Consider the following 25,398-nt stretch of genomic DNA (forward strand, 5'->3'; position numbering starts at 1 on the left):
CCGGATCAGGCAGAGTCTTTCGATGAGGCCTTCTACCTCCAGCTACAGGAGGCATCACGACTGCAAGCACTTGTCCTGCTGAGGTACTTCAGCCACCTAGACATATGCTGGAAAAGTGGCATGGAGAGCTGCGGGCAATAAAAGAGGCTCCTGGAATGCATTGAGGATAACTTCCTGAGTCAAGTAATAGACAGCTCCACCAAGGGAGATGCAACACTGGACCTGTTGCTCACCGATGTAAATGAACTGATTGGTGACATCAGGATTGGAGGCAGCCTGGGCTGTAGTGATCATGCTATGGTTGAGTTCACACTCCGGAGGGACATGAGACAGGCAAAGAGTAAAATTTGGAAGCTAAACTTTTAAAAAGCTAACTTCCAGCTCTTCAGGGAGTTAGTCAACTGGGAAACTGCCCTCATGGGCAAGGGTGAGGAGCAGAGCTGGCAGATCTTTAAGGAGGCTTTCTTCAGGGCACAAGATCTTTCCATCCCCAGGTGTAGCAAGTCAGGAAAGGAAGGCAAGAGATTGGAGTGGCTGAACCAGGACCTGCTGGTCAAACTGAAGAGTAAGAAGAAAGCCACAGGCAGTGGAAACAGGGACAGGTACCGAGGGAAGAGTATAAGAAAGCTGCTAGGCTGTGTAGGGATGAGGTCAGGAAAGCCAAGGCCCAGCTTGAACTGAACTTGGCAAGGGATGCCAGAAAGAATAAGAAAGGCTTCTACAAGTACCTCAACAAGAAAAGGAAAGTCCAGGAGGGCATATACCCCCCTAGTGAGTGACACAGGCAAGCTGGTAAAAACAGACAAGGAGGAGACCGAGGTTCTTAACAACTTTTTTGCCTCAGTCTTCTCTGACAACTGCTTGCCACACAGTCCTCAAACATTTGGTTTGACAGGAGGGAATCGGGGAAGCAATGTCCCTTTCACTGTAAGCGAAGCGAAGACCACGTTCATGACCACTTGAGGAACTTGAACATCCACAAGTCTATGGATCCCAATGAGATGCATCCCTGAGTCTTGAGAGAATTAGCTGATGTAGTAGCCAGATGACTGATGTCATCTATCCTGACTTCAGCAAGACATTTACACAGTACTCCACAACATCCTTCTCTCCAAATTGGAAAGATATGGATTTGATGGGTGGACTGTTCAATGGATGAAGAACTGGCTGCAGGATCAAGTCCAGAGAGTGGTGGTCAATGGCTCAACGTGTGAATGAAAATCAGTGACAAGTGGTGTCCCCCAGGAGTTGGTGCTGGGGCCGATACTCTTTAATATCTTCATCAATTACATTGACAGTCAGGATGAGTGCACCCTCAGCAAGTTTGCTGATGACACCAAGCTGTGGGGTGTGGTTGACACATCAGAGGGATAAGATGCCATTCAGAGGGACCTAGATAGGCTTGAGCAGTGGGCCCAGGTAAACCTCATGAGGTTCAATAAATCCAAATGTAAGATCCTGTAACTGGGTTGAGGCAACCACCATTTTACCAATAGAAGCTAGAGGATGAAAGGATTGAGCCCAGCCCTGCCGAAAAAGACCTGGGGTACTGGTGGATGGGAAGCTGGACACGAGCCAGCAATATGCCCTCGCAGCCCAGAAAGCCAACCCTATCCTGGGCTGCATCAAAGGCAGCGTGGCCAGCAGGGCAAGGGAGGTGAAAAGACAGGAGAGACAAGAAGGGGAAAGAAGGGGACACACTCTTTAGCACCATCTGTGGTGATAGAACAAGGGGAAATTGTTTCAACCTCAAAGAGGGCAGATTTAGGTTAGATATAAGGAAAAAATCTTTTATAGCGAGGGTGGTGAGGCACTGGAACAGGTTGTCCAGAAATGTGCTTGATATCCCGTCCCTGAAGACTTTCAAGGTGAGGATTGATCAGGCCCTGGGCAACCTGATCAAGATGTGGTGTTCCTGTTCATTGCAAGGGAGCTGGACTAGATGGCCTCCATAGGTCCCTTCCAACTCCAAGGATTCTATGATTCTATATTCTGCCTTTTTCAATATTTAGACCCCTTACAGTTTTCCAGAACATTTAGATACCTTTGGAAATCCTACATACGTTGATTACATGTTATTCATGTAAGCCTGTTGACAACAGAAATACTGGAAGAATTATTGAATAAAGAAGTCACAATTCATTATACTTACAGTCTTCTTTGTTAAACCGAGTAAGGTATTACCAGCAGTTTTTTAAACCAAAATAAAGCAGAATTAGAGCATCTCAGTTGTAGGTCTTCCCCATCCAGCTTATAACGATATTTCATTTTTAGTAAAAGTTCACAGGAGCTTAAGATGATCATACATATTATTGAAACCATAACTACATATTTTAGGACTCACAGTTATTCATTCGTTTTTGGACGGAATCAATGTTGAAATCACCACTACAGGATAATGGAAGTAATTATTTGTCTTCATATAGCTTTTAGATTGAAATACAATGCGGACCTTTTAGAATAAATTATTTTTCTCACCCATAACAGGGAAGGATTACTAAAACAAATTGTTAAGAACTAGTAAGCAGGCATATACTTTGCATTTACCAGCATGCAGTGTCAACTCATCCTCAGATAAAGGCTGTCAAGAGTTGTGAATTCATTAATGTCATTTCCACCAACTAGACAAACCCTGAGTTAAGGCTTCTTGACAAACATCTTGATTTTGTGTTGAACACTGGCAGGTATTACAGCCTTTCTGTGTCATTCCGATTTGAGGTCATCACAGCAGCAATATAATAAAGCTTTTTCAAGGTGATCTCACAGTTTAAACTGAAAATAAAATTTGCATTTAAGGCACAATATGAAACAATGAAGGCATACTTTGCTTTGATAGCTGCATGTTCAGTACAAAGTGGTAGAGATATGTACTTTCTTCTCATTTTATTTCAGAAACCAAAAAAATAACCAAGAACTTTTAACTCTTTATAGAGTAGGGTCCAAAGCATTTTTAATATTTGCTATGTTTTCTTGAGGGTTTCTCAGTGGAAGTTGCATTATTTCAATAGTTTAGATATGAAATAATCTATATTACTTTAATGACAAAAGACATGATGCCTCCTATGTAAGTATCACTGATACCAGACAGACTATGCTAAGCAGTCAGAACTGAAAGAATTAAAGAGAATTTTTTTAGATATGCCTGGAGACCAACTGCCTCTTTGGTTTGTGCTTGGAAGTGTTTGGAAGCAGAGCAATCCAATAACCACAGGTCAATTGTCACCAATCAAAATTTGGAGAGAACTGCATCAAAGAAATAGGACTTCAAGCCACATCAGTTCCTGCAATACCCAAGTGCTGTCATTTCTAAGATCCTCTACAAATTCTGTCGTTGCTGCTGTTTTTATTTTAAACCCCACTAACATCTTCTGTGCCTGAAATTTTTTCTGTCATTAAGTTCCTCTGGTGTGTCAGTAGTACAGAAGAAATTTGAAAGTCACTGGGCAATTCAAAAAAACACATGGCTAAAATTGTTTCCCTGTCATTTACGGACATAGGCCAATAAACCTTCAAGAATCCCTGACCCTTAATGACAAAAACAAATGGATGACCTCTATTCTAATTTTCTCTGGCCACGAGGTTGCAAATGAAAATGAGTCAAAAAGTGAGAATTAAATGAATCTCACATAAATAATTGGACCATTTTGATTTCATTGACATCCATATTGGATATCATGGATTACTGTACAGTTGGCAACACATGCTGTGCAGTTGTTCACGTGCTAACGATCTGCTCTGCATGGGTGGTGCTTATTGACATTGAATGCTTGTACGATCTTTCATTTTTCATGCTGGGGGTAAGGACACCTAGCTGCTGTTATTGTTAGCAGGTATTGTTTGTATCCTACTCAAGAGCCTTGAGGAACGGAAGAGAACCGCATTACAAGTTAATGGGTCTCTACTGCTAAATCATTACTGCTAACTCAAAATGTCAATGTAAAACTGAATTGAAAGATGCTAATTTTTCAAGCAACATGGATCCTCTGACAGCATTTTATTACAGTAATGGTATTTACATTCCCTCCCCTGCTTAAGTAAAATGTGATTTAGAAAGTTACAGCAGTAAATGTTATTTGATCAGCTACATCAAAAACCATCTGTTTTCAACACAAACATTAAAAATGTCATTTACAAGATGTCTAATATTAATGTCATAATGAACACAAATGCATTCATATTTCACCTATCAGACTCCAAATTACTCATTCAACTGCCACAGCTTCTACACAACAGTAGAGGACAGTACGATTTTGGCTAATCCCTTTGATCAAACTTCTGCTTTCTTCCAGCAGGAGGTCAAGGACTGTAATCCTTCACAAGTATTCTGAGAAAATACAGGTGTGAGGAGGCTAAAAAGGGTTCAAGTAGGAAGAACTGTGGCTGTATAATGCCTCCAATTCCTGGGCAAGTATCTAAGTTAAAGGAAGTTGTAGCTCTTTTCCTACCAACAAAATGCTGGGAGAAAAAGAGTAAGGGAAGAACTGGCCAGGGAGTTTCTTCGGCTGGAAAGACCATCTTAAGTGCTGCTGAGAGAGAGGCCAGCCTCAAAGTTCCATCAGTTGCTCAGGGCCCTGTCTGATCTTGTTTTGAGAATCAGCAAAGATGGAGACTCCACAACGTCTCTTGGCAACCAGTTCTTGTCTGAGCACTCACCATGAATATTTTTCTTATAATTTATCAGAAACTCACATGTTGCAGTACATCCACTACTTTCACTTTCTACCTCCAACTATATTGCCTTCACCTTCCCTATAGCAACCCATCAGATTCTTGAAAACGGCACTGAAATTCCCCATTATCTTTCTATGCCTCAAACTTAACAAAAGCAGCTCTGTTGCTCTGTCCTGCATTATGGGCTCCAGTTCCCCAACCATCCTGGTAGTACTCTAGCAGACATACTGCAGTTCGTTGATGCCCTTTGTAGAGTAAGGCCCCGAACTGCTAAGCATGCAGCTCTCACTGCTGCTGCCAATTTGGCATCAGGGCATTCTCTCCAACTCCAAAAGCAGGGCTACCTGGGCTCACCTGTATCACTAAGAATGATGACTCAGTTTTCTCCTTATCTTGAAGACAGACTTCATTTTTCAGGAAAATGCTGAAAACAGTAGGTTAGGCGCTATCCACTTTATGGCACTGTGTGCACCCATGCATAGTTAACTGTAAGAAAGATGAGTACTATCAGAGAGAAAATGAGAAAATACATTTATATATTTGTATTTGGAACTCTCTCTCTGGATATGCCTCAGAACAATAATGTTGTTCTCCCTTTTCTCACTACCTCTTCCCTTTTTTAATGCTGGCTGTTGCATGTGCAACACAGATACCCCTCCCAGAACAATGGATGGAGTCCTCTTTCGTCTGGTTTTAGGCACTACGCCATCAAACAAGTCCTGGTTCTGGGTTTCTTCTTTATCATGCAACAGCTATAGAGACAGAACAGAAAATGTTACCTTCATAAGGAATTCATAAGATAAGCAAAAAAAACCCTAACAAGTCAATTCTGAAGTATGAATCTAGTCTCATAATACCTAAAACTGTCCAGTTGTCAGCCCCAGTTCATTCCACTGCAACAGGGTTCCCCTTCATTTCAGTAGTATTTTTCTTGTAAAACAATTCTGTGTCAAGCATTCAGAGTAGCCAGCAACATTTACTAGATTATTTTAATGTTCTCTTCAGTATTATCAATTGAAGAGGTGGTATCTAGTGGCATCCAAATGTGGGCAGCATCCAAATGTTTCTCAGCAGACTCGACAGAGAGGAACTTCACTTTTCTGGAAGTTACTAACCAGAGTAGGCCAGCCAGTTCAAGGCTGACTGCTTCTATCTAAATTGCTGCAGCTCTAAGAATATGTATTATATTTAGTTTATGGAATCATAGAATCACCAAGGCTGGAAAAGACCTCCAAGATCATCCAGTCCAACCACTACCAATATTTCCCCACTGAACCATGTCCCTTAGTACAACATCAAATGTTTCTTAACACCTCCAAGACAGTGACTCCATCACCTTCCTGGGCAGCCTGTTCCAGTGCCTGACCATGCTTTCAGAGAGGAAATTTCTCCTAATATCCAACCTGAACCTCCCCTGGTGCAACTTATGGCCATACTCTCTCATCCTATCACTGGTTACGTGGGAGAAGAGGCTGACCCCCACCTCATCATAACCTCCCTTCAGGTAGTTGTAGAAAGCAATAAGGTCTCCCCTGAGCCTCCTCTTCTCCAGACTGAACAATCCCAACTCATGTTTGCAGTTTGCCAGATGTGGCACGAAATTTTTTTTTCCCCTCAAGGAGAACAGCCTCCCCTGCCAAAAAGTATGTGACCGAGACAGAACTATATGACAGAAAAGCTAATCTGAACAGTTATATGAAAACAGTGAATTTGGGGCAATAAATTAACACAAAATTGTGACCAAGGCTTGAAACAGGTAATTTGCCTAGATCACAACAAAATTTTAAAGGAATAGAAAAGTAAATTAACAGTGGATAAATTTGAGTGGCTCCAAGAACCATTTAAGCCACTCTTGAATGACAACTTGCTGACAGCTGTTTGCTTAGTTTGCAGTAGTTAGCACTCCAAGCTTGCAGAATTCTCACTATTCATTCCCCAAGACAGTGAAAATTTCACTGCTTTTTTTTTTACTAGCTTGCAGTTGTTTTAGAATTTATTTTGTGCCAGGAAATAAAATGAAGTCCATGGTACTAGCAGTATGACCATCTCTTAATGAATACAACTTTGATCCCATTTTGGTGAGCAGGAAATGCATAATAAACTGCAAACATTCCTTTTGGAGACAAATTGGGGCAAATTATTGGGGAAAGAATATCAGCAGCTCTGTATGCAATTAATTCAATGCAGCTAACACTCATCTGCAAATGAAATTACTCCTCTGTCTTGCAATTTCTCCATATTTAAAGGAGGGAGCCATTTATTACTGTTATTCATCAGCCACAATTTACTACTCCATGCCCTGCTGCAGTTCACCTATTCTGGACAGCTAGTGAAGGTAGCAAGGTCCTGCTTCTGCAGGGAAGGAATTGGAGAGCTGCACGTCACATACCAGTTGCTTGCACATACATATATATCTAAGTACAAATATATGCTGTATAAACCCAGGTTGGTTCAGAAGAAGCATTAATATTTCTATGTTCTACAAGACTTACAGTGCTTTGTACAACAAAACTAGCAAGCAATCTGAAGTATTATGAACTACTTCAGAGAAAAACAGATATGAAAAGCAATACAAGATAATGCCTGATGTTTAGAAGGCATGAGGAGCAGTAATCAGTACAAATACCAAACTTTCTCTGGTAATCCATAGCAAAAACATTCACTAAATACTGAAGGTATATTTCCCATGTATATATTTCCCTTGAGTTTATTGTCCTACAAATATCTGAACAGCTCTTTTGTTGAATTTGTGGGGGGTTTGTGATAGTCCACATCACTGAATAGCCCACATGAACTAAAACCTTCTGGCTTTTGCTGGGAAAAGGCATGCCATGTGAGCCTGGAATTGCAAAACAACCAAATACCACAGTAAATAAGACAAAGTACATCTGTCACCACCAACCTTTTTTTTTTGTTAAACTTTTCATCAAAGAGCAATGAATATTGCATCCAAGTTTTCTGAAGATGCAGTGCTTTGCAGCTGGCAATTCATCTTTGATGCAGGGACAAATCCTGAACATTTTTTAATGTCCAGATCAACCCAGACTTATTTCTCATCAGGTCTCATGAACAGTGAAAGCACCTGTAGACAGAGACCTTCCCATTCCCAACACAAGAAGATTACTTTCAAGCCTGCAATAGTAACTGATTACAGGACAAATCTGATCTATTGTTCAGAATTAAAGAGTGATTTTTTCTCCAGGGAAAGGAAGCCTCTAAGGCTGGTACACTTCTTACAGACACCATCTGATATTTGCTAATCAGTTGAAGGCACTGAGAGTTCCCAGTCACAGGCTCAGGACTTTCTTCACAGTAATAAGCAGGAAGACCTGCACCTGGTCTTTGCACTGGCGACTTCTTTTATGCATCCCAAATTCTTTAAAATCTGCTTTCCAGTAATATTTAACCTCCTCAGGGAGATAAAGGAAATGGATTATATACTCCGAAAAATGAGCAGAATCTTATGTTTTCTAGTTCAGTACAGGTTTTCTTCTTTGTTTGTAGACGTAACTGAATTTAATCTGACAAAGCTTTCCATGAAGAACAAGCCTTCTTTCACACTCCCATCATGGCTGCTGAGCCTACTGTAAAAGCAAAAGAAAAGATGCATTCAACTAACTATATCACATAAAGAACATGTTTGTTTACATCCTAACAGGTTCTTATAATTTCAGTTTTGAACAAATCCCTGAGAGCTTTGTGTCATGTGCTAAACATCCCGATCAAACAACAGCAAGAGGATAGCACATCGGTACAACACACAGTTTTGAAAGGAAGGGGAAAAGCCTGCTGGGGATGTATTCATGAAGGTTAACATTAGCCCATACAGGCTAACATCTATAGTTAGTAAAGAGAGAAAGGCTCCTCAAGAGGGCAGTTCAGAACTGAAGATTCATTTAGCTATTCTGAATCTCTCTCCAGAGGAATCTCACTTTCCATCAATTTCAAAAACAGCCTGCAGAGATTAGCCTCAAAAAGATCACGCTAGCCTTTGTGAATACACCCATATCTACCTTCTGTCAGCAGGAACAGTGGCTGAGACATATAGTTAGCTACACTGTATTTAAATCTGAACACTGTGGATCACATATTAAATGACTTTTACTCAGCTAGAGCTCAGGGTTCTGCTAGTGTTGCTGAAAGGCTGTCTGAGCAGTGCTACTTGGGCAACTGTGGGATTCGGTTTTTTCCTCTGCCGTGTTCAAGCGCTCCATTTGATGACTACCTGCATGCTAGCACACAAAGCACTGCAGTACCCTCACCATCTTCAGAATCCACTAACATTCCGCAGCACAGTTCTTTCTCTCACTCTCACTGCACATTGTACCACTGGAGCAGCAATAGGAAGCAGGTTTTCACCATCAACCTAGACAAAAATTCTGAAGTTTTGAGACCTGCTGCCTATGATTTTAGTGGCTATTACTTAGTAGCAACAAGAGTGGAAAATAGTCTTTTAATCTTAAATATGGAAAAAAGCTGCATTTTGTGGCTCAGTGTTTTTGTTTAATCCGGCAGCCAGCTAAAAAACACAGAGCCATTAGCTTACTCCCCCCTTTCACGCTGAGATAAGGACAGTTTAATAAAAAAGAAAAAAGGGAAGAAAAAAAGGAAAGAAAAACTACAAAGAGAATAAACAAATGAAGTAACGCACAATGCAATTGCTCACCACCAGCTGACCGACGCTCAACCAGTCTCCGAAGAATGGCAGCCACCCTGGACAAGTCCACCAGCTTTATGGTTGACCACAATGCCATTTGGTGTGTGTGTCCCTTTGGCCAGTTAGGTCAGCTGTCCTGGTTCTATCCCTTCCCAGCTTCTTGTGCACCCTTAGCCCCTTGCTGACAGGGCAATGTGAGAATCTGAAACATCCTAGGCTCTGTGCAAGCACTCCTCAGCAACGGCTAAAACATCAGTGTGTTACCAACATTATCCTCATCCTAAATCCAAACAAAGCACTACATGAGCCTCTATGAAGAAAATTATCTCAGCAAAAACCAAGACTTGAGTACACAAGGAAAGGAACGTAACTGACAGAACTGATGCGAAGACCATTTCCTTACTCTTCCAGTTTTTCTATATTACATCAGGTCACTGCACTTCCCTTCCTGAAAAATGTCCACGATTTCTTAAAATTCTGTCAAACAAGTCTTCTACAATATTTTAAAACCAAAACAATGATTACAGCTCTGTTAAGGTCTCACCAAGACTTTCCACATCAGTGCTCTAGGATTCAGCCAAAACTTTTCAGAGTATTTTTTGTAATGTAAAACAGCCATTCTTTTACAATAAAGGAAAAAATACCCTTTAAATTGCCTCCGTGCCTTCAGCAAAGGAGAGACAAGGTTAATCACAGACAAGAGGCATAAGTGTTTCATTTAACATCAGTCAAGTTACAATCAAAGACAAAGACAACACTCCAGGCAAAGCTGATTTCCAAAGTACGGTTTGCAAAGTAGCGCAAGATAGGGATTCTTTTCAAAATCTCATGAAGACTTCCTAGGCCTAGGAAATCTGCTTCTAAATTTCCATTCTTCCTGTACAACATATCAAACGTGACTTAGACATAACAATATGAACTTGCAAACATGAGCTTCCAGATGTCTTCTAAGAACATTTTACTACTAATACCAAGCTACATCACCAAACAGAAAAGCTATGTTCAAATTTCAGAGACGGTATTTACACAAAGGTGTCAGGAACACAGAAATTATTACAAAGATAATTTATTCTTCCAAATGGACAGATGCGTATTATACAAACTATGTTGCAACACAGCACCTTAAACAGTTTACATTGTGCTATTAACAAAGTAACAGCATAATTAAAGCTTATTATAAATAGTAAGTAGTCATCTGAAATTACTTCTACTTAGCCTTCAATTCAAAAACAAGGCACCTTAGTTTCAAACTGCCTTTGAAAAGGCCCTGATGACCTTTTGAAAACCATTCTGCACCTTGAGACATGAAAGAAAGCTTCCTTTTTGTTACGTTCTTGTATCAGATGTTTTCTTCATGTACTCCATCAAAGGATTTGCAGAGAAAAATTAAAAGACTTTAATGTAGCTCATTCTAATTATCTTGCAGCATTAGATTAATAGAAGCTATACACTATACCTTAAGATCAGTGTTGTATAGAATTCTGCATATTAAGAATCTTTTGGCTTCAAATTAATCTCAGAGTATCTTAATTAAGAAGGGCAAAGGGCAGCATTTTTAATTATTGTCAAAATCTGAGAAAATGAGAAAGGAACATTTGTATTTATTTCATATTGTTTATTAAAACAAAAGAGAATCCAGAATTTTACAATTCATCTTAGAGGTGGAAAATTTTATGTCAAATATCACTTTCAGAGAGTTTTCTTCTACGCAGTGAATTCATATCCACTCATGAGGGCATTTTGTACTTGTACACTATTTGAAACAAAACCTGAACATCCTTCTGGAGAATTATTGCACGGTGAAGTTCTATTTGTGATGATCCTCATTAAACCAAGCACTACACTGCCCATTGTTCTACCTTCTGTAAGCTCAGTAAGACACATAAAATGCAACCAGGTAAGACTTGGCCAAACAGATTAAATCACAAAGTAGTATTACCAGTTCAAGAAAAGCAGCAATTTCTCTAAATAAAATACATGGCTGATCATTTACCTCAGGCAATTTATAAACAAAAAGCATATTATCTGAACACAAACACTTCAATGAACTCCATGATTCCCTTGTAACATGCAGTAACAAGACTTTTACAAAGAATCTGTATTTATAGAAAAAGGAATGACAGATTTGACCAGTAATTATACATTCCCAAACGCCATGCCAGGCCTTACCAGCTACTGGCATTTTCAGATTATGTCTCACAAATTCTCTGAAATTGCATTTTATTTAAAACTTAATTTGATGTTTTGTGAAGTTAACATATAGGTATCTCAGTATTCTTTTATCTAAAATGTTTTCAGCAATTAAATCTTACAATCACTTTGGAACATTTGGCAGTTATTTTCTTATTTTGATAAGAAACCACTTACATTTTCCATTCTATTTGGGCTAAATACTCAAATTGTGGTAAAACTTTTCCTCTCAACATGGAATTTTACCAAAACAAAAAAGCTAAAGCTTCCAACGCTTGGTAGAACAATTTCTCTGTACCGAGATTGTAAAGTTCCCCTTCCATAAAGCAGGTTTGACAATATGTAATATTTTAAATAATTATTGTGATTGAATGTTTACCCTTGCAGTTTCAATAATAAACATCTTTAGAGACATCCATCTTTCTTTCAATAACAAAACATGGGATCAGTCCATTGAAAAATATCAGTAAAGAAATAACCAGTGCATGATTTAGTATGTTTTAACACGAAAATGAGACCTTATCTCTGTGCCAAAAAAGACTGGATCTTGGCAAGTCACGTTTGGTAGCTTTAAAAAGGCCTATTCTTTAGTCACAATGTGGCGTTCCAAAATAAACAGACCTTAGCTACATGGCAATGTCACTTATTCCAGAAGATTTCAGTAGACATTAAGAGCTTCCAACTCGATCTCTGGGAATAATCCGTAGATCTGAACCGTGCTTTAGAAATACATTTCCTAAACAAACAAACAAAAGAATAGTATCAAATTAAAAAAGCATACACATTTAAAGAACAATCACGTCCTTAGGTCAGTGTTCAACATCCTTGTAATAATTTCTCTAATACACTACAAAAACGTTTTCTGTATTTCCACAGGGTTTAATCTTATCCCTCCTACAGCGCCTCTCTCCAAAAAGCTCTTGTTTTCAAGTAACAATACCAGACTCAAAGTCATGTAAGACTTGCAAGTTATGGCCTTTCAAACTTCGCTCTGTGCTGCAATGTCTCATTTCACTCGTATGCCATAATAATTCCAAGACCAAGAAATCAAGTTTTAACTCACTAAAACCGTATTTTACTTTGAGGTCATTCATGCATATACTGATTCTTAATTCTCTCCCTAGTTCAGTACGTATCTGCTTTTAACTTCAGAATCTCAGATGTACTATTCTTACAGGAAGGCCCTCTATGTATCTAAGTCTCAGTTTAGCTTGAAAAAATTCTTCATCTTCTTTTTTACTACTGTGTAATCCTAATCATGATAGTCTTTTCAAGAGTTCACAATGTGCCTAATCTTACATTTGCAGACAGGATTAAGATCATGAGAAAATATTTTCAATCTATGTCTTTAATTTACCTGAACCTTGACTATGAAATGCTGTTACATTACTGCTGAGTAATTGCTCAACATTTATCAAAGCTTAGGAGAGCTAAAGCAAAGCACATGGAGATATGAATTCAATGTGAATAGCTGCAAGCATGACAAACTGCCATATGAATATTTTCATTCAGGAATAAACTAGCCCTTAATCGATTTACTTTGCAGGATTAAGCTACAACTATTTTAGGCTACATAATACAGAATGCAAGTATATCTGTGAGGAAGAACAGCGTAAATATATCTTAACTTAACTGACATTACGGTTTTCCCTAAGTGTTCTTAAGTGGTTATGTGAAAAAGCATCCTCACATGTGGGTGATGATCCAGTAACTAAACTATATCGTTAGCTGTACCATCTGTTTTCAGTGTACTTGATCATATGATCACGATGAGGACAGCAACAGCTGAGGAGTCTGCCAGAGGCAGCACATCAGCCAAACAGCAATGAGGGTATCCTAAGGCAAGCCCAGGGTGGACAGAAACCACATGTGGTGCAGAAAGCTGAGTGGTCTCTTGATGTTCACTTACAAATGCTGTTGATGTAATTGTGGATCTCAGAAGTGGGTTGTTGTACCTAAGTGATTCCTCTTACAGTTCCAAAAAATTTCCAAAATTAATGTCAAGCAATTAAGCTTCTAACTATTGCTTCCTCTAACATGCTCTGCCTAACCCTAATTATATGAATGAGAAAGTGATATCTTTAAAAAAAAAAGACCAAAACTCAAAACACGCAAGAAATCAAACTGCATTACCTTCAGTAACACATGGCAGACAGAGGGCATAAATGAACAAAATCTGGCAAAAACATAATGCAAAACAAACAAACAAAAAAAAAAACAGAGAAGCAGCAAGGAAGTCTTCATCAACTATTCATCATGTTTGCAAGCAGGAGTAAAGTTAGATTCACAGTTTAAACCTGGTGCAATCACCTGCAATCCCTTGAGAACAAGAAGGCTATCCGCAAGACTACCCTCTCTTCTTGAGAATGTACTTTCCAAAGCACCTACAGCTCCTGCTCTTGAGCATTACTTCCTCAACACACCTTATCAGAATGGCTTCTGAAATAGCAAATACTAGTGGACTAGGCATAGTGGTGAAAAAATACAGCTATCACCTGGTATTTTAGTAACAAGTAATTGCTCTTTTAGACTGCACTAAATAGCTAAGTCCTAAAGATCACCAGCCCCTCATTCTTCCACAGTCCTAAATAATAACCAACTGCACAACAGTTCTGTGGATTAATAGTTCCAACTACTGGGCAGTTCTTCTCCCATTTAAGAAATCAAAACTTGAGATATAACAGTCAACCCAGAGTGTTATGTGTTAACTTAAAAGAAGAATAACAGGTTTTTTTTTTTTTGGAACTGCTGGGCTTCATAAATAACTTACCTGCTGTCTGTGCAGGGTTTATTCCTATTCCATCTAAGAAAAAATTAAAACAGAAAAAGAGACAGAGAGGAAGGTGAAATGGTCTTCACAGTTTATTACACTAAACTTACTGCTCAAAAATATAATACACCAAACAATACATATTTATCACATTAGTCCTTCAAATAGCTCTTTCCAATAAACAAAACAGTCCTATCAAAGGAACTAACAAGAAATCTACAGCATAGGAAATCCAAGCTATGTGTTAGAAGAAAACCACTCCAATGAATAATAGTGGCTTAACAGCTTCATGTCATATGTAAGTAATAAGAAAAATGCTACTATATTGTTAAATATTACTAAGTTCAGTTTGCAGACTGTAGAGTCTGTGAAAGAAAAGATGTTTCTGCTTTTATCAATATCCCTTAACTGAAACTACAGTATAAAAACTACATACTTACCATTTGTTATAATGGCACTTGTTGCTGCAGGAACTTTGAACTAAAGGAAATGAGAGTATGACAAAACAACGTAAGAGACATAATTAAAATAGAAAACATATGGAAAATACTCAAAGCAATGATCATTTTAGCTAGTTAAGTATGAAGGAATCATGAGAAGAGATTCCCCTCAGTTTTATAGATATAACAAAATAAAAATTTACACTTAAAGTTGATTAGACACCTCAATATAGAATAAGAAATTTGCAGTACTAAAATAACTAAATCCATTTATTACTCACTGGATGAAATAAAAAAGTTAAGGAATATTAGTTCTAGTTATACTAAATAAAGGAACACCTAAAACACACATGGAAATGAACTTCTAAGAAAAACACTTGTTGTGTCATGCCAAATACTGTGAACAATCAATACTTTTCTTTAAAAAAAAAAGTGACCAAGAATACATATGTTCAAATTTTCCAGAACAAAAATGGTCAACAATCTTAAAACCAAGACACATGCATGTACTCATGTGCATACTAACTTCATACTGGTGTGCTCAACTTATGCAAGCATGTATAGGACCAGAACAAGAGCCAACATGAAAACATTATATACTAGGAAAAAAGAAAAGGTTGCATCTGAAACACGTATAATTTGCACCGAGAGAATATTTTTACCATATAAATCAATTCTGTAAGTAATTAGTATTAATGTCAGGTAGATTATCACAATTTGAACCTCCCATGGTCCTGACTGAAGATGGTGTTGAACCCCAAATTAACTTTAATCTTGGTTAATTTTCACCTATTTCCTAGCTTTCTTCTTGGCTCCATTTGGACCTCTCCAACCGCACTGCTCCAAGAAGAGTTCACTCTAGGATGTGCTTACAAAAGGATGCTCTGAAAAGCACTGCATCATATCCATTTCTTTCAGAATTCTAACACCAGCCCAAGCAGGCTTCATACCCTCAATCAGCATCACGTGCCCCCATCATACCCACCCCTACACCCATCCATCATTTGTGGTCAATTCCAAAATATGAAAAGCCACACACAGACAGGGCTGCATTGGACATAGGCTGTATATTATTTCAGAATATCTGAACTTCTGGAGAACACAAAAAGTAATTATTTCTTAAGACATATTTCTATGACTACAGGGAGTCATAAAGGACACAGACAAATATCCTGTACATGGCATTCATAGTTGTGCTAACACTAAATGCTTTCCTGGTGGAATTAGAGAGCTCTCTCATTTGCTGAACAAGCCACTTCAGCTGAGCCTTTCAGTGGCATTCATTAATTGTGCTTTCCTCATTTTCTAATTGTTCAAATCAAAATTTTGAGGTCTGACTTGCAAAAACTCCACACACTAACAGCACTAGCTAGAGTTCATAGAAACTATGCTTAAATACAGCACTTAATTATTGGTATACTGAAAAATTGCTTTTCATCTCCAGACACACACCATTAGCAGGTTTTCTTTTATTGTTGCTTTTGTTTTTAAACTTATAATCTCTTAGCTTTGTGACCATTGGAGGTAAATCACGTCACCCACTCATCTTGCAATGTAGTATGAAAAAAGTACTTTTTACAAAAGACAAATCATATACCAGTGTCACTATGGAAAGGACACGAGGAAAGTAATAATTTGTCTTCAAAGCAAGGTTTGAATAATGAGTTCATAAAATGGGAGTTACATATTTAATACTAAGAATGTAAAAAGTAACACGTCATCTCATAATAGCTAAGTACTACTCAGCGCAGTTCTTACCCTCCTCCTCCTCAGCAGGAAAAAAGGGAGAAAATGAGATGGCAGGAAAAAAAAAAATTCACAGGTTTGAGATAGGAGCAGCTTAAGGAAAAGGCTTCTGAGAAGCAAAAGGAGAAAAAAGTCACTCTCCACTTCCCATCAGCAAGCAACACTCAGTCACTTCTCAGGAAGCAGGGCCTTACTACATGTCTATGCGCAGCGGTTGCCCACTTTCATAGTGAAAGTCTTTCCTTCTCTTTCTTCCTTCAAGTTTTACTGCAGAATGTGACATCATACAATATGAAATACTGGGCCAAATAGCAATCGTTGTCAATTAGATACTCAGCATATTAAAATAATCACGATATAGAAAGGAAAACTGCTACAGGAAATCATTACGCTTAATTCAGTATTAAACTTTTAATATTCTGTTTGACTTTAAATCAAAAATCTTTCCTGTGTTTCATAAGCACACTTTCCCACGCTGAAAATGTACGAGTTTTCTATAATACAAAGTCAAATGGATACTCAAGTAGCAAAGAAATTCTCTATTCATCAAATAAACCCCACTGTCCTTGAAACCCAAGTAGGATACCCAGCACCAAACACAGACACTTAAAAAACCAACTTGTTTGCTTTAAAAACTTTACAAATTGGTAACTGTAGCTGCAAAACAACTCCTCAGTTCCCTTCCCAGCCTTCCTTGTTGTCTCATGCCAACATTAATATCAGGCATCTGTGGCAGGAGTCCAGATTATGACTGTGAAGATTAAGCCACCAATGAAAACATGGCTCAGTCTGAACCCACACTATGCCTCTAAAATGATTCTGTCAGCCAGAGACAGAGGAGGGCAAGAGGAGAAAGCAACAGCCAGGCTCAGTTTTGGAACATACATCATCTTACACCAACTTAAACTACCTGCAGATGTTAGTGATAAAGCTGAGGCTCATACAGCCAACCAACTAAACTCTAAACTAAAACAAAGGAACTTCAAAAGAGACCCTTTAGTTAGTTAGCCATTTTGAATGATTCAGTATGCAGCTCCATTAGATCCTCAACCCTGCATGCCTGAGATGAAAGGAATCCATGACAAAGAACAGAGAGGGAACAGGACCACCCCTTCTGGAAGTTAACAGTGGAAACAACACATCAGAGTTCTGCTGGACTTCCCAGCCTAGGCCTCTGTGTGTGGGTTTTGTGGTCACAGCTGCATTCGTTCAGATTTAAAAAAAAAAAAAGGAAGAAAAACCGTAAAAAAAAAAAAGCCATCAGAAAGAGTATTTAAAGGTATTTATTATTATGTATATTATTCTGTTAAAGTAACATCACACCAAATAATCAACCCCTTTTATTCTCACATAAGCTGTGTTTCTGCTAAGAACTTCTGTCATATTGGGGTATAAACGTAATATTAGAACAGTTAAGACATGCTTTCCATTATCCTTCCTAATTATTTATTAGAATTCCAATGCTTTAACAAATAGAAGTTAAAATAGCCTAAGATTCCCCAAGATTTTAGACGAAGTCAGAAGGGGGACTGCAGGAACAGACTACCAGCTAAATCTGCTAACTAGATGAAAAAACCCACCCTGCTTTCAAACACCTATTTCCAAATGAGTGTTTCCTAATCCTTTGTAGATTGAATCTGAATAATAGATAATAGAGATATAGATAATACCTCTAATAATAGGTAATTTAGGTACCTATTTCTGGATTTTGGATCCCATGTGAAAGCCTAAACACACAAAAACAAAGAATGCAAGTGTCACTTGCGTCTGTTTTTGAATATAGCCCATATGTGTAATCTCAGTACCTTTTACAATCAGAGATCAGATGTATTCCAAAATCAAAGATTACTGGAACCAAGTGTGAGAAGTGTTAAATAATTTCTTCAAAAATTAAAGAGTATTCTGAATATTCTACATTAGTACTTGAAATATCAAGTAGGCAACAGCAGTAATTTGTAATCACGTTTACTACCATTCATTTTTATATTATTGATGTAAAATTGTGTAATAGTGAAGAAAACAGGGAAGTATGCCTATACTTCCTACTGATGTGCAACTTAGAATCATAAACTCCTTAGAATTAGAAGGGACCTCTGGAGGCCATCTAGTCCAACTCCCCTGCAATGTACAGGGACACCACCGCTACGTCAGCTTGCCCAGGGCCTTTTCCAGCCTTGCCTCAGAAATCTCCAGGGATGGGGCATCAACCACAATACTAGGTAACCTGCTCCAGTGCCTCACCACCCTCACTGTAAAAGATTTTTTCCTTATGCCTAACCCAAATCTATCCCCCGTGAGCTTGAAGCCTTTCCCCTTGTTCTATCACCAGAGACCCTGCTAAAGAGTCTGTCCCCTTCTTTCCTGTAGCTCCCCTTTAGAAACTGAAAGGCTGCTATCAGGCCACTTTGAAGTCTTTTCTTCTCCAGGCTGAACAGCCCCAACTCTCTCAGCCTATCCTCACAAAAATTCTGTAAGAAGTGCTCAATTACAGATTCCAAAAGTTTTGACAGATCCACTGACATCAGCAAAGCCTGTGTCTGCAAGTATCTAGTGACAGGACTTTCTTTGCCTGCTGGATTCTGCGTTGTCTTTTACAACCAACAAACTTTTGTTTTCAGGAGCACTCACAAAATTATGAGCAGTCACAATTTTCTACTTACTTCCTCAGCAGCAAACTTCAAGACAGCTGTGAAAGGTGTACTTTCGGGCACACTTAACCTGAAACGACAGTTTAAACACTAGGTGGGCAACTACTAACACAAATCAAAACGTACTTCTACTCATCATCAAGTGACTGATGACATCGTCACTTCACCACCAACAAGGCTCCTGCCAAAGATGTGTATGTACATTACGAGGCAGTGCAGTGATACACATGTCACTCGTCCCCCAGGGTAATAAAGTAAAAGCAAAAGAATGCCAACGGAACCCCAGAGGGCTCAGGGCCCCGCCTCACCCAGCGGCACCGCACCCCGGCCCGCACTCACACTTTGTAGGGCAGCCGCGGGTCGGACGTCAGCGTCACTTTAAAGGTAACCTTCGACCTGGGAAGAAAGAGCGGAAAGTGAGGGGTTAGAGGCGGTGTTAGGACGCGATGTAGGGCAGCGGGGCCAGGTGATACCCCCCACTCACTCACATGCTGCCGCTGCCGCTGCCGCTGCCGTCGCCGTCGCCGACACGTCAGCCTCGCGGCGGCCCTCGCTGCTCCGCCCGCTCGCTCAGCTGCCCGCGGCGCGCCTGACGGAAAGCTACAAGTTAAAAATGCCATGCCGGCCGATCAGGGGCAGCGAGTAGGGAAACTCCGTCTCTGTGCCAAGCCTATGCCGAGAGGAGAGGGGCTGAGGGTGGGTGAGGTGAACTGGGAATTGGAATGGAGGTTTCTAGTGAGGCGGCAGAGGGGGCCGTCCTGCGGTGGGGGTAGGGCCCAGGGCCCAGGCTCTGGTAGCGCTGCCGTGCACTGGGCGGGCCCTGAGGAGGGCCGGCAGGGGCGGGTCCCCGTGTTACATGGGGCGAGCTGGGGTTCGGGTGTGTTCGTGTAAATGCGTGTGCAGGAAGTGAAAATCCTTCACGTTTTCCTTAGACTCGTAGAATCGTAAAGGTTAGGAAAGACCTCTAAGATCATCTAGTCCAACTATAAGCACATCACCGCCATGCCCCCTAACCGTGGTTCTCAGTGCCACATCTCTGCGGTTCTTGAACACCTCCAGGGAGAGTGGCTCCACCACTTCCCTGGGCAGCCTGTGCCAGTGCCTCACCACTCTTCTTGAGAAGTTTTTCCTAATATCCAGCCTGAGTCTCCCCTGGTGCAACTCAAGGCTATTACCTCTTGTCCTATCACTGTTACTTGGGAGGAGAGGCCAACTCCCACCTCGCTACATCCTCTTTTCTTGTAGTGGTAAAAAGCGATGTCACCACTGACCCTCCTCCACACTGAACAATCCCAGACCCCTTAGCTGCTCCCCATATGATTTCTGCTTCAGACGTTTCACAGCTTCATTGCCCTTCTCTGGCCTCTGTGTCTTTCTTGTAGTGAGGGGCCCAAAACTGAACACAGTACTTGAGACGTGGCCTCACCAGTGCTGAGTATAGAGGGATGGTCACCTTCCTGCTCCTGCTGGCTGCACTATTTCTGATACAACCCAGGATGCTGTTGGCCACCCGGGCACTCTGCTGGCTTCTGTTCAGGTGGCTGTAGACTAACACCCTCAGATACTTTTCCACCGTGCAACTTTCCAGCCATTCTGCACCAAGTGATGTGTGAGACTGTTGTGACCAAAGTACAGGACTTGGAACCTGGTTATAGAAACATTTGAGTTGGAAGGGGCCCTTAAAGTCTATCCAGGCCAACTGCCCTGCTATGAACAGGGACACCCGCAGCTTGATCAGGTTGCTCAGAGCCCTGTCCAGCCTGACCTTGAATGTCTCCAGGGACAGGGCATCCACCACCTCTCTGGACAACCTGTTCCAGTGCCTCACCACCCTTATTGTAGAAAACTTTTCTTATATCCAATCTAAATCTCCTCTCCTTTAATTTGAAACCATTTCCCCATGACTTATCTCAGCAGACCCTGCTAAAAAGCTTGTCCTCTTTCTTCTTATGGCTCCACTTTAGATACTGAAAGGCTGGTTTCTCCAAAGCCCTCTCCAGGCTGAACAGCCCCAGTTCTCTCAGCCTGTCTTCAGAGGGGAGGTGTTCCACCCCTTGAATCATTTTTGTGGCCCCCCTCTGGATGCATTCCAGCAGGTCCACATCTCTCCTGTACTGAGGACTCCATATCTGGATGCAGTACTCCAGGTGAGGCCCCACCAGCACAGAGTAGAGGGGCAGGATCACCTCCCTCACCCTGCTGACCACAGTTCGTTTGATGTAGCCCAGGACATGGTTGGCTTTCTGGGCCGTGTGTGCACATTGCTGGCTCATGTCCAGCTTTCCATCCACCAGTACCCTAGGTCCTTTCTGGCAGGGCTGTGCCCTGTGTTCAGGATTTTGTTAAAGCTCATACAACTGGCCTCAGCTCATTGATCCAGCCTGTCAGGATCTCTCTGTAGGGCTTTCCCACCCTCAGGTAGATTGATACTTCCTCCCAACTTGGTGTCATCTGGAAACTTACTGAGAGTGCACTCAATTTTCTTATCCAGATCATCAGTAAAGTGCAGACCAAGGTCCTTGTTACCACACACTTGTATGCCAGACTGGTCAAGGCAAAACACTTTGTTGTGTTTCGTTTATCTGGGGTCACATTAGGATCAAGGTAAGAGAAAAGCCGAGCAAGAAGCAGTCGATGTGTTGGCATCACTAATTTCTTACCCATGGACTGGCTTAGTGCTCAGCTAAGAAAATTCATCTTTTCACAATTGTATTGCTTCTGTATTACACAGAACTGAATAAATAAATAAATAAATAAATAAATAAATAAATAAATAAAAACTTACGCAATAACATTAATATTTCCCTCTGTTTCATACATTTAACTTTATGTTACTGTATTTGTCTTTCACAACAATGTCACATTTGTGGCTCTTGCTTATTTTCATTTGTTAATGATCACATTGCTTTTCATTGTCCTGTTCTAAGAAGTCACACCGTAAATTGGAGATAATCAATTCTTCTTTGAGCGTGTAACCTTTTGTGTAGGAAAGTGTCATCCTGATGATTCAGAGTCAGTGTCTTTAAAAGTAGTATCAGAAATCCAAATGCTTTTATAAAAACAAGACCTCTTCATTGCTGTAAATTTGTAATTGTACTGTGGAAATTTGTACTGAGCTATCTAAACCTCATTAGAAAGGTATCAGGGTTGTTTTTTTTCTGAGAATTTAGAATGAATAAAGAAAGAACAGTGTGTATTTTTTTTTCTCTTTCAGCTAGGAGAATTAATGGACCTTAATGTTCTACCTGCAGACTATCCAAGGATGGATTACAGGTAACTATTTCACTAATGGGATTGTACACAACGACATTCTTCTCAACTCAAGAAAAATAAAACCATTCCCAGTGAAGTCTTCCCTCCTTTACCATGTGACTGAAACCAGAAAAGAAGCTGGAATTCTTTGTTCAGTTTGTATACCCTACAGCTCTTCTTTAGCTATGCTTAAGTATGTGCCGATAGCCATGTATTTTGTGATAGCAATGAGATATAGCTTTGGTTTTTGTAGCTGTGTAGATTGCAAACAGAATGACAATTTGAACAATTAAAAATATTGAGGTTTTGGCAATTTGCAAACACATTACTACAACACAGAGCATTAAAGACAGGAAAATGTGAAAAATAAGCCCCCAGAAAATAACAAAATATCTGTCCCTCTGCATACTGAGATGGGGCTGAGGTGAATTAAAGTACCTTTTGACACCACTTTAGAGAAATCCTTAATAGCATTGCAAGAGAGATAAGTACTGCAGTGCAGAGGAACTGTTCATTTCGCATGCAAGTAAGGGCACCTGGCTGGACCTAGTTTAGTGGTGTTGAAAGTGGCATTGAAGAGAATAGGAAAGGAAGTGGAATTTAAATGAACAGAAATTTACCTTGCCAAGATCTATTGACCAATATTTAACTACCTGAGCAAGACAGTGTTTCTTCTCATATCAGAGGGTAAAATTATCGCAGAAGGAGCAACTGCTGAAATAGATGGAACACGTAAAACTGTGAGGAGGTGGAGGGTGGTGTTTGTTTCTCAGGTAGTTACATCCCATACCAAGATTGTTTACAATATACTTGTAGTTTGAATCCAACTTCTTAATGAACATTTTGTGAGTTGGCATACATAATTACCATAATTATTTTACTAGTTATTTTACTTATCTATAAAGTAAACAAAAAAAACCCCTCTTTGGTAGTATTTAATACCTTCTTCCATTGGAGTTGAGGACACTGTGGAGTTAATATGCCAGAAAACCGTGTTTTAAAGCAATGCTATTTAGCTTCCTTTTTCTTCCTGCTTTGATTCCGATTTTCCCATATTACAGTCCCTGTTGGCTACAATATTTTGGTAAGTATTCATTTAGAGCAGCCTCATGGTACAGAACCGGGGATCACAATTTCCTGCTCATCTAGCAAACAAATAAATGTGGCCAGAGTTTGGCCATAAAAATTAAGCTGCAATGTTTGTGTTTTGTTGTTTCTGCTGTGTCTTAAAATCTTTTATCCTTCATGTGTATTCATAAGATTTATGAGTGCACCTGCCGTGTGAAGACCAGTTTATGTGCTACAAAACAAGTGTCTGTGCAGAGGAAGATTACCATGAAAACATCTATTGTAAGAACTCTGTGGAAGTATCAAATCTGAAATATTTATAAATGTAATAAAACCTCTCACATGCAAAGTATGCTTTTTGCTTGGTCAGTTCCTGACTGAGTAAGGCACATAGTGTTTCCAAGGATCTTTGCTTAAAAAGCAGTGGATTCAGCCTTTAAGCAGGTACGCGGAAAATTAAATTTTGGCACTTAGCAAAATTCTCTTCCATGCCCCAAACAATCTTTTTCTCCCCACTTCTGCGTCAGTCTCTGTTCTTGGCCTCGTGCCTGCTTGGTGCTCTTTGCTCGTGCTTGTTGCTTGCTGGAGGCTCCTGTGAACCAGTTCAAAGCCACAAAGTCACTGATGTATTGCTGCGAGCTCAGAATGTTGAATCAGCTCACGTAGAGATCTGAGCAGACACAGCAGAGGAGGAAGAGAGATCTGTCTTCCCCTTTTGTCGTAGGGAAGGATGGGATAACAATTCCTCTTGATAACTGTTTCCTACAGTCAGAACACTGGGCTGGGATCCTGCTCTTCTGGGACACTTCCCAGTGCATTGAGGCACATCCTCAGCTGCAGGTTCTGACAATGCCAGGGAAACCAGCTCTCTTTCTCACATAGATTCTAACCCTGGTCAGAATATGAGTTGATGTGCTCGTAAAAATCTGAACCAGCAGAGGTGAGCCACTGATGCTGCTGCCACTACTGAAATGCACCACCCACTGCCCACTCTGCTCACATCCACTGTTTGGTCTCCATAAACATTCAGCAAGTGTCAATGAATGTCAGTTAGTGCCATTTTTTCTTGCATGGTGGAATTCAGTTCCACTCCTTTGCTTTGTATACACTTCCATGTCAGATGCCATTTTGTCACATTGCCCTTCGTCTGCCATCTGTCATACAGCAACGAAATGTAAAGGAATATTGGTGGAAAGGTTCAGCCTCTACTGCCATACCACCAACATCCATCTCTGACATCCTAGGTCAACATAATAAAATAGAGGCATCATTTTCAGAGAAGCCCCTGTGTATATTTATACTGTGTCCTATATTCCAGAATTTATTTGAAATCACTTTAGCTTTGAAAAATATTCTGAGTAATTTTCGAGGTCTCATTTGTCTTAAAACCAATTTAATTAATGTATCTTTTGTTATGATGAAAATGGAATGTTTTTTAGTGATATCAATGCTTAGGTGATACTTGTATACTTTGTTTTATTACACGCAAGAAACATTTTTTAAGGTATTTTCCATATGATTTGCATACATCATAATGTTTTCAAATGTGAACTAAAACAATTCCTTCTTTTAATTTGAGGAGGTCTAAGAATCTAATTCACCAAATTCAGAGGGCTCCCGGCTCTCCAGTGAGGGAAATCTTTTGGGGAGAAAATATGGATTTAAAGACAGAGTGTCCAATTCTGCAGCTTTAAACTTTTTCCGCAGCTGTGAACTATGATACCTTTTTCTTGCATAGGCAGCAAACACAGTTATCTTAGAGTTTAATAGAATATTTTATTAATTATGCTATGTTGAATTGTGAAAGGGATGTTTTTTATCAGCCTGTCACCAGTTAAGGAGAACCTACCTGCTGCAAGCAGTAAATTCTGGCTCTGAGCATGCTGCTCTGAGATGACCCATTATTTATTTTCATCTAATTATGCAGATTCTTCTGTCCAGTAATCTTACCGGTAT

General features: G+C 39.9%; 1 protein-coding gene across 1 annotated transcript; it reads right to left on the reverse strand.

Moving 5' to 3' along the window:
* On the reverse strand, positions 10,910-19,733 carry UFM1 (ubiquitin fold modifier 1). Its single transcript, XM_021377342.1, has 6 exons — positions 19,611-19,733; positions 19,462-19,518; positions 19,135-19,192; positions 14,729-14,768; positions 14,289-14,321; positions 10,910-12,254 (listed from the first exon to the last, which is right to left on the reverse strand). Coding segments are annotated over exons 1-6 (258 nt in total). The 5' UTR covers positions 19,613-19,733; the 3' UTR covers positions 10,910-12,186.

Source organism: Numida meleagris, chromosome 1 (assembly GCF_002078875.1).
Source record: "Numida meleagris isolate 19003 breed g44 Domestic line chromosome 1, NumMel1.0, whole genome shotgun sequence".
Lineage (NCBI taxonomy): Eukaryota > Metazoa > Chordata > Aves > Galliformes > Numididae > Numida > Numida meleagris.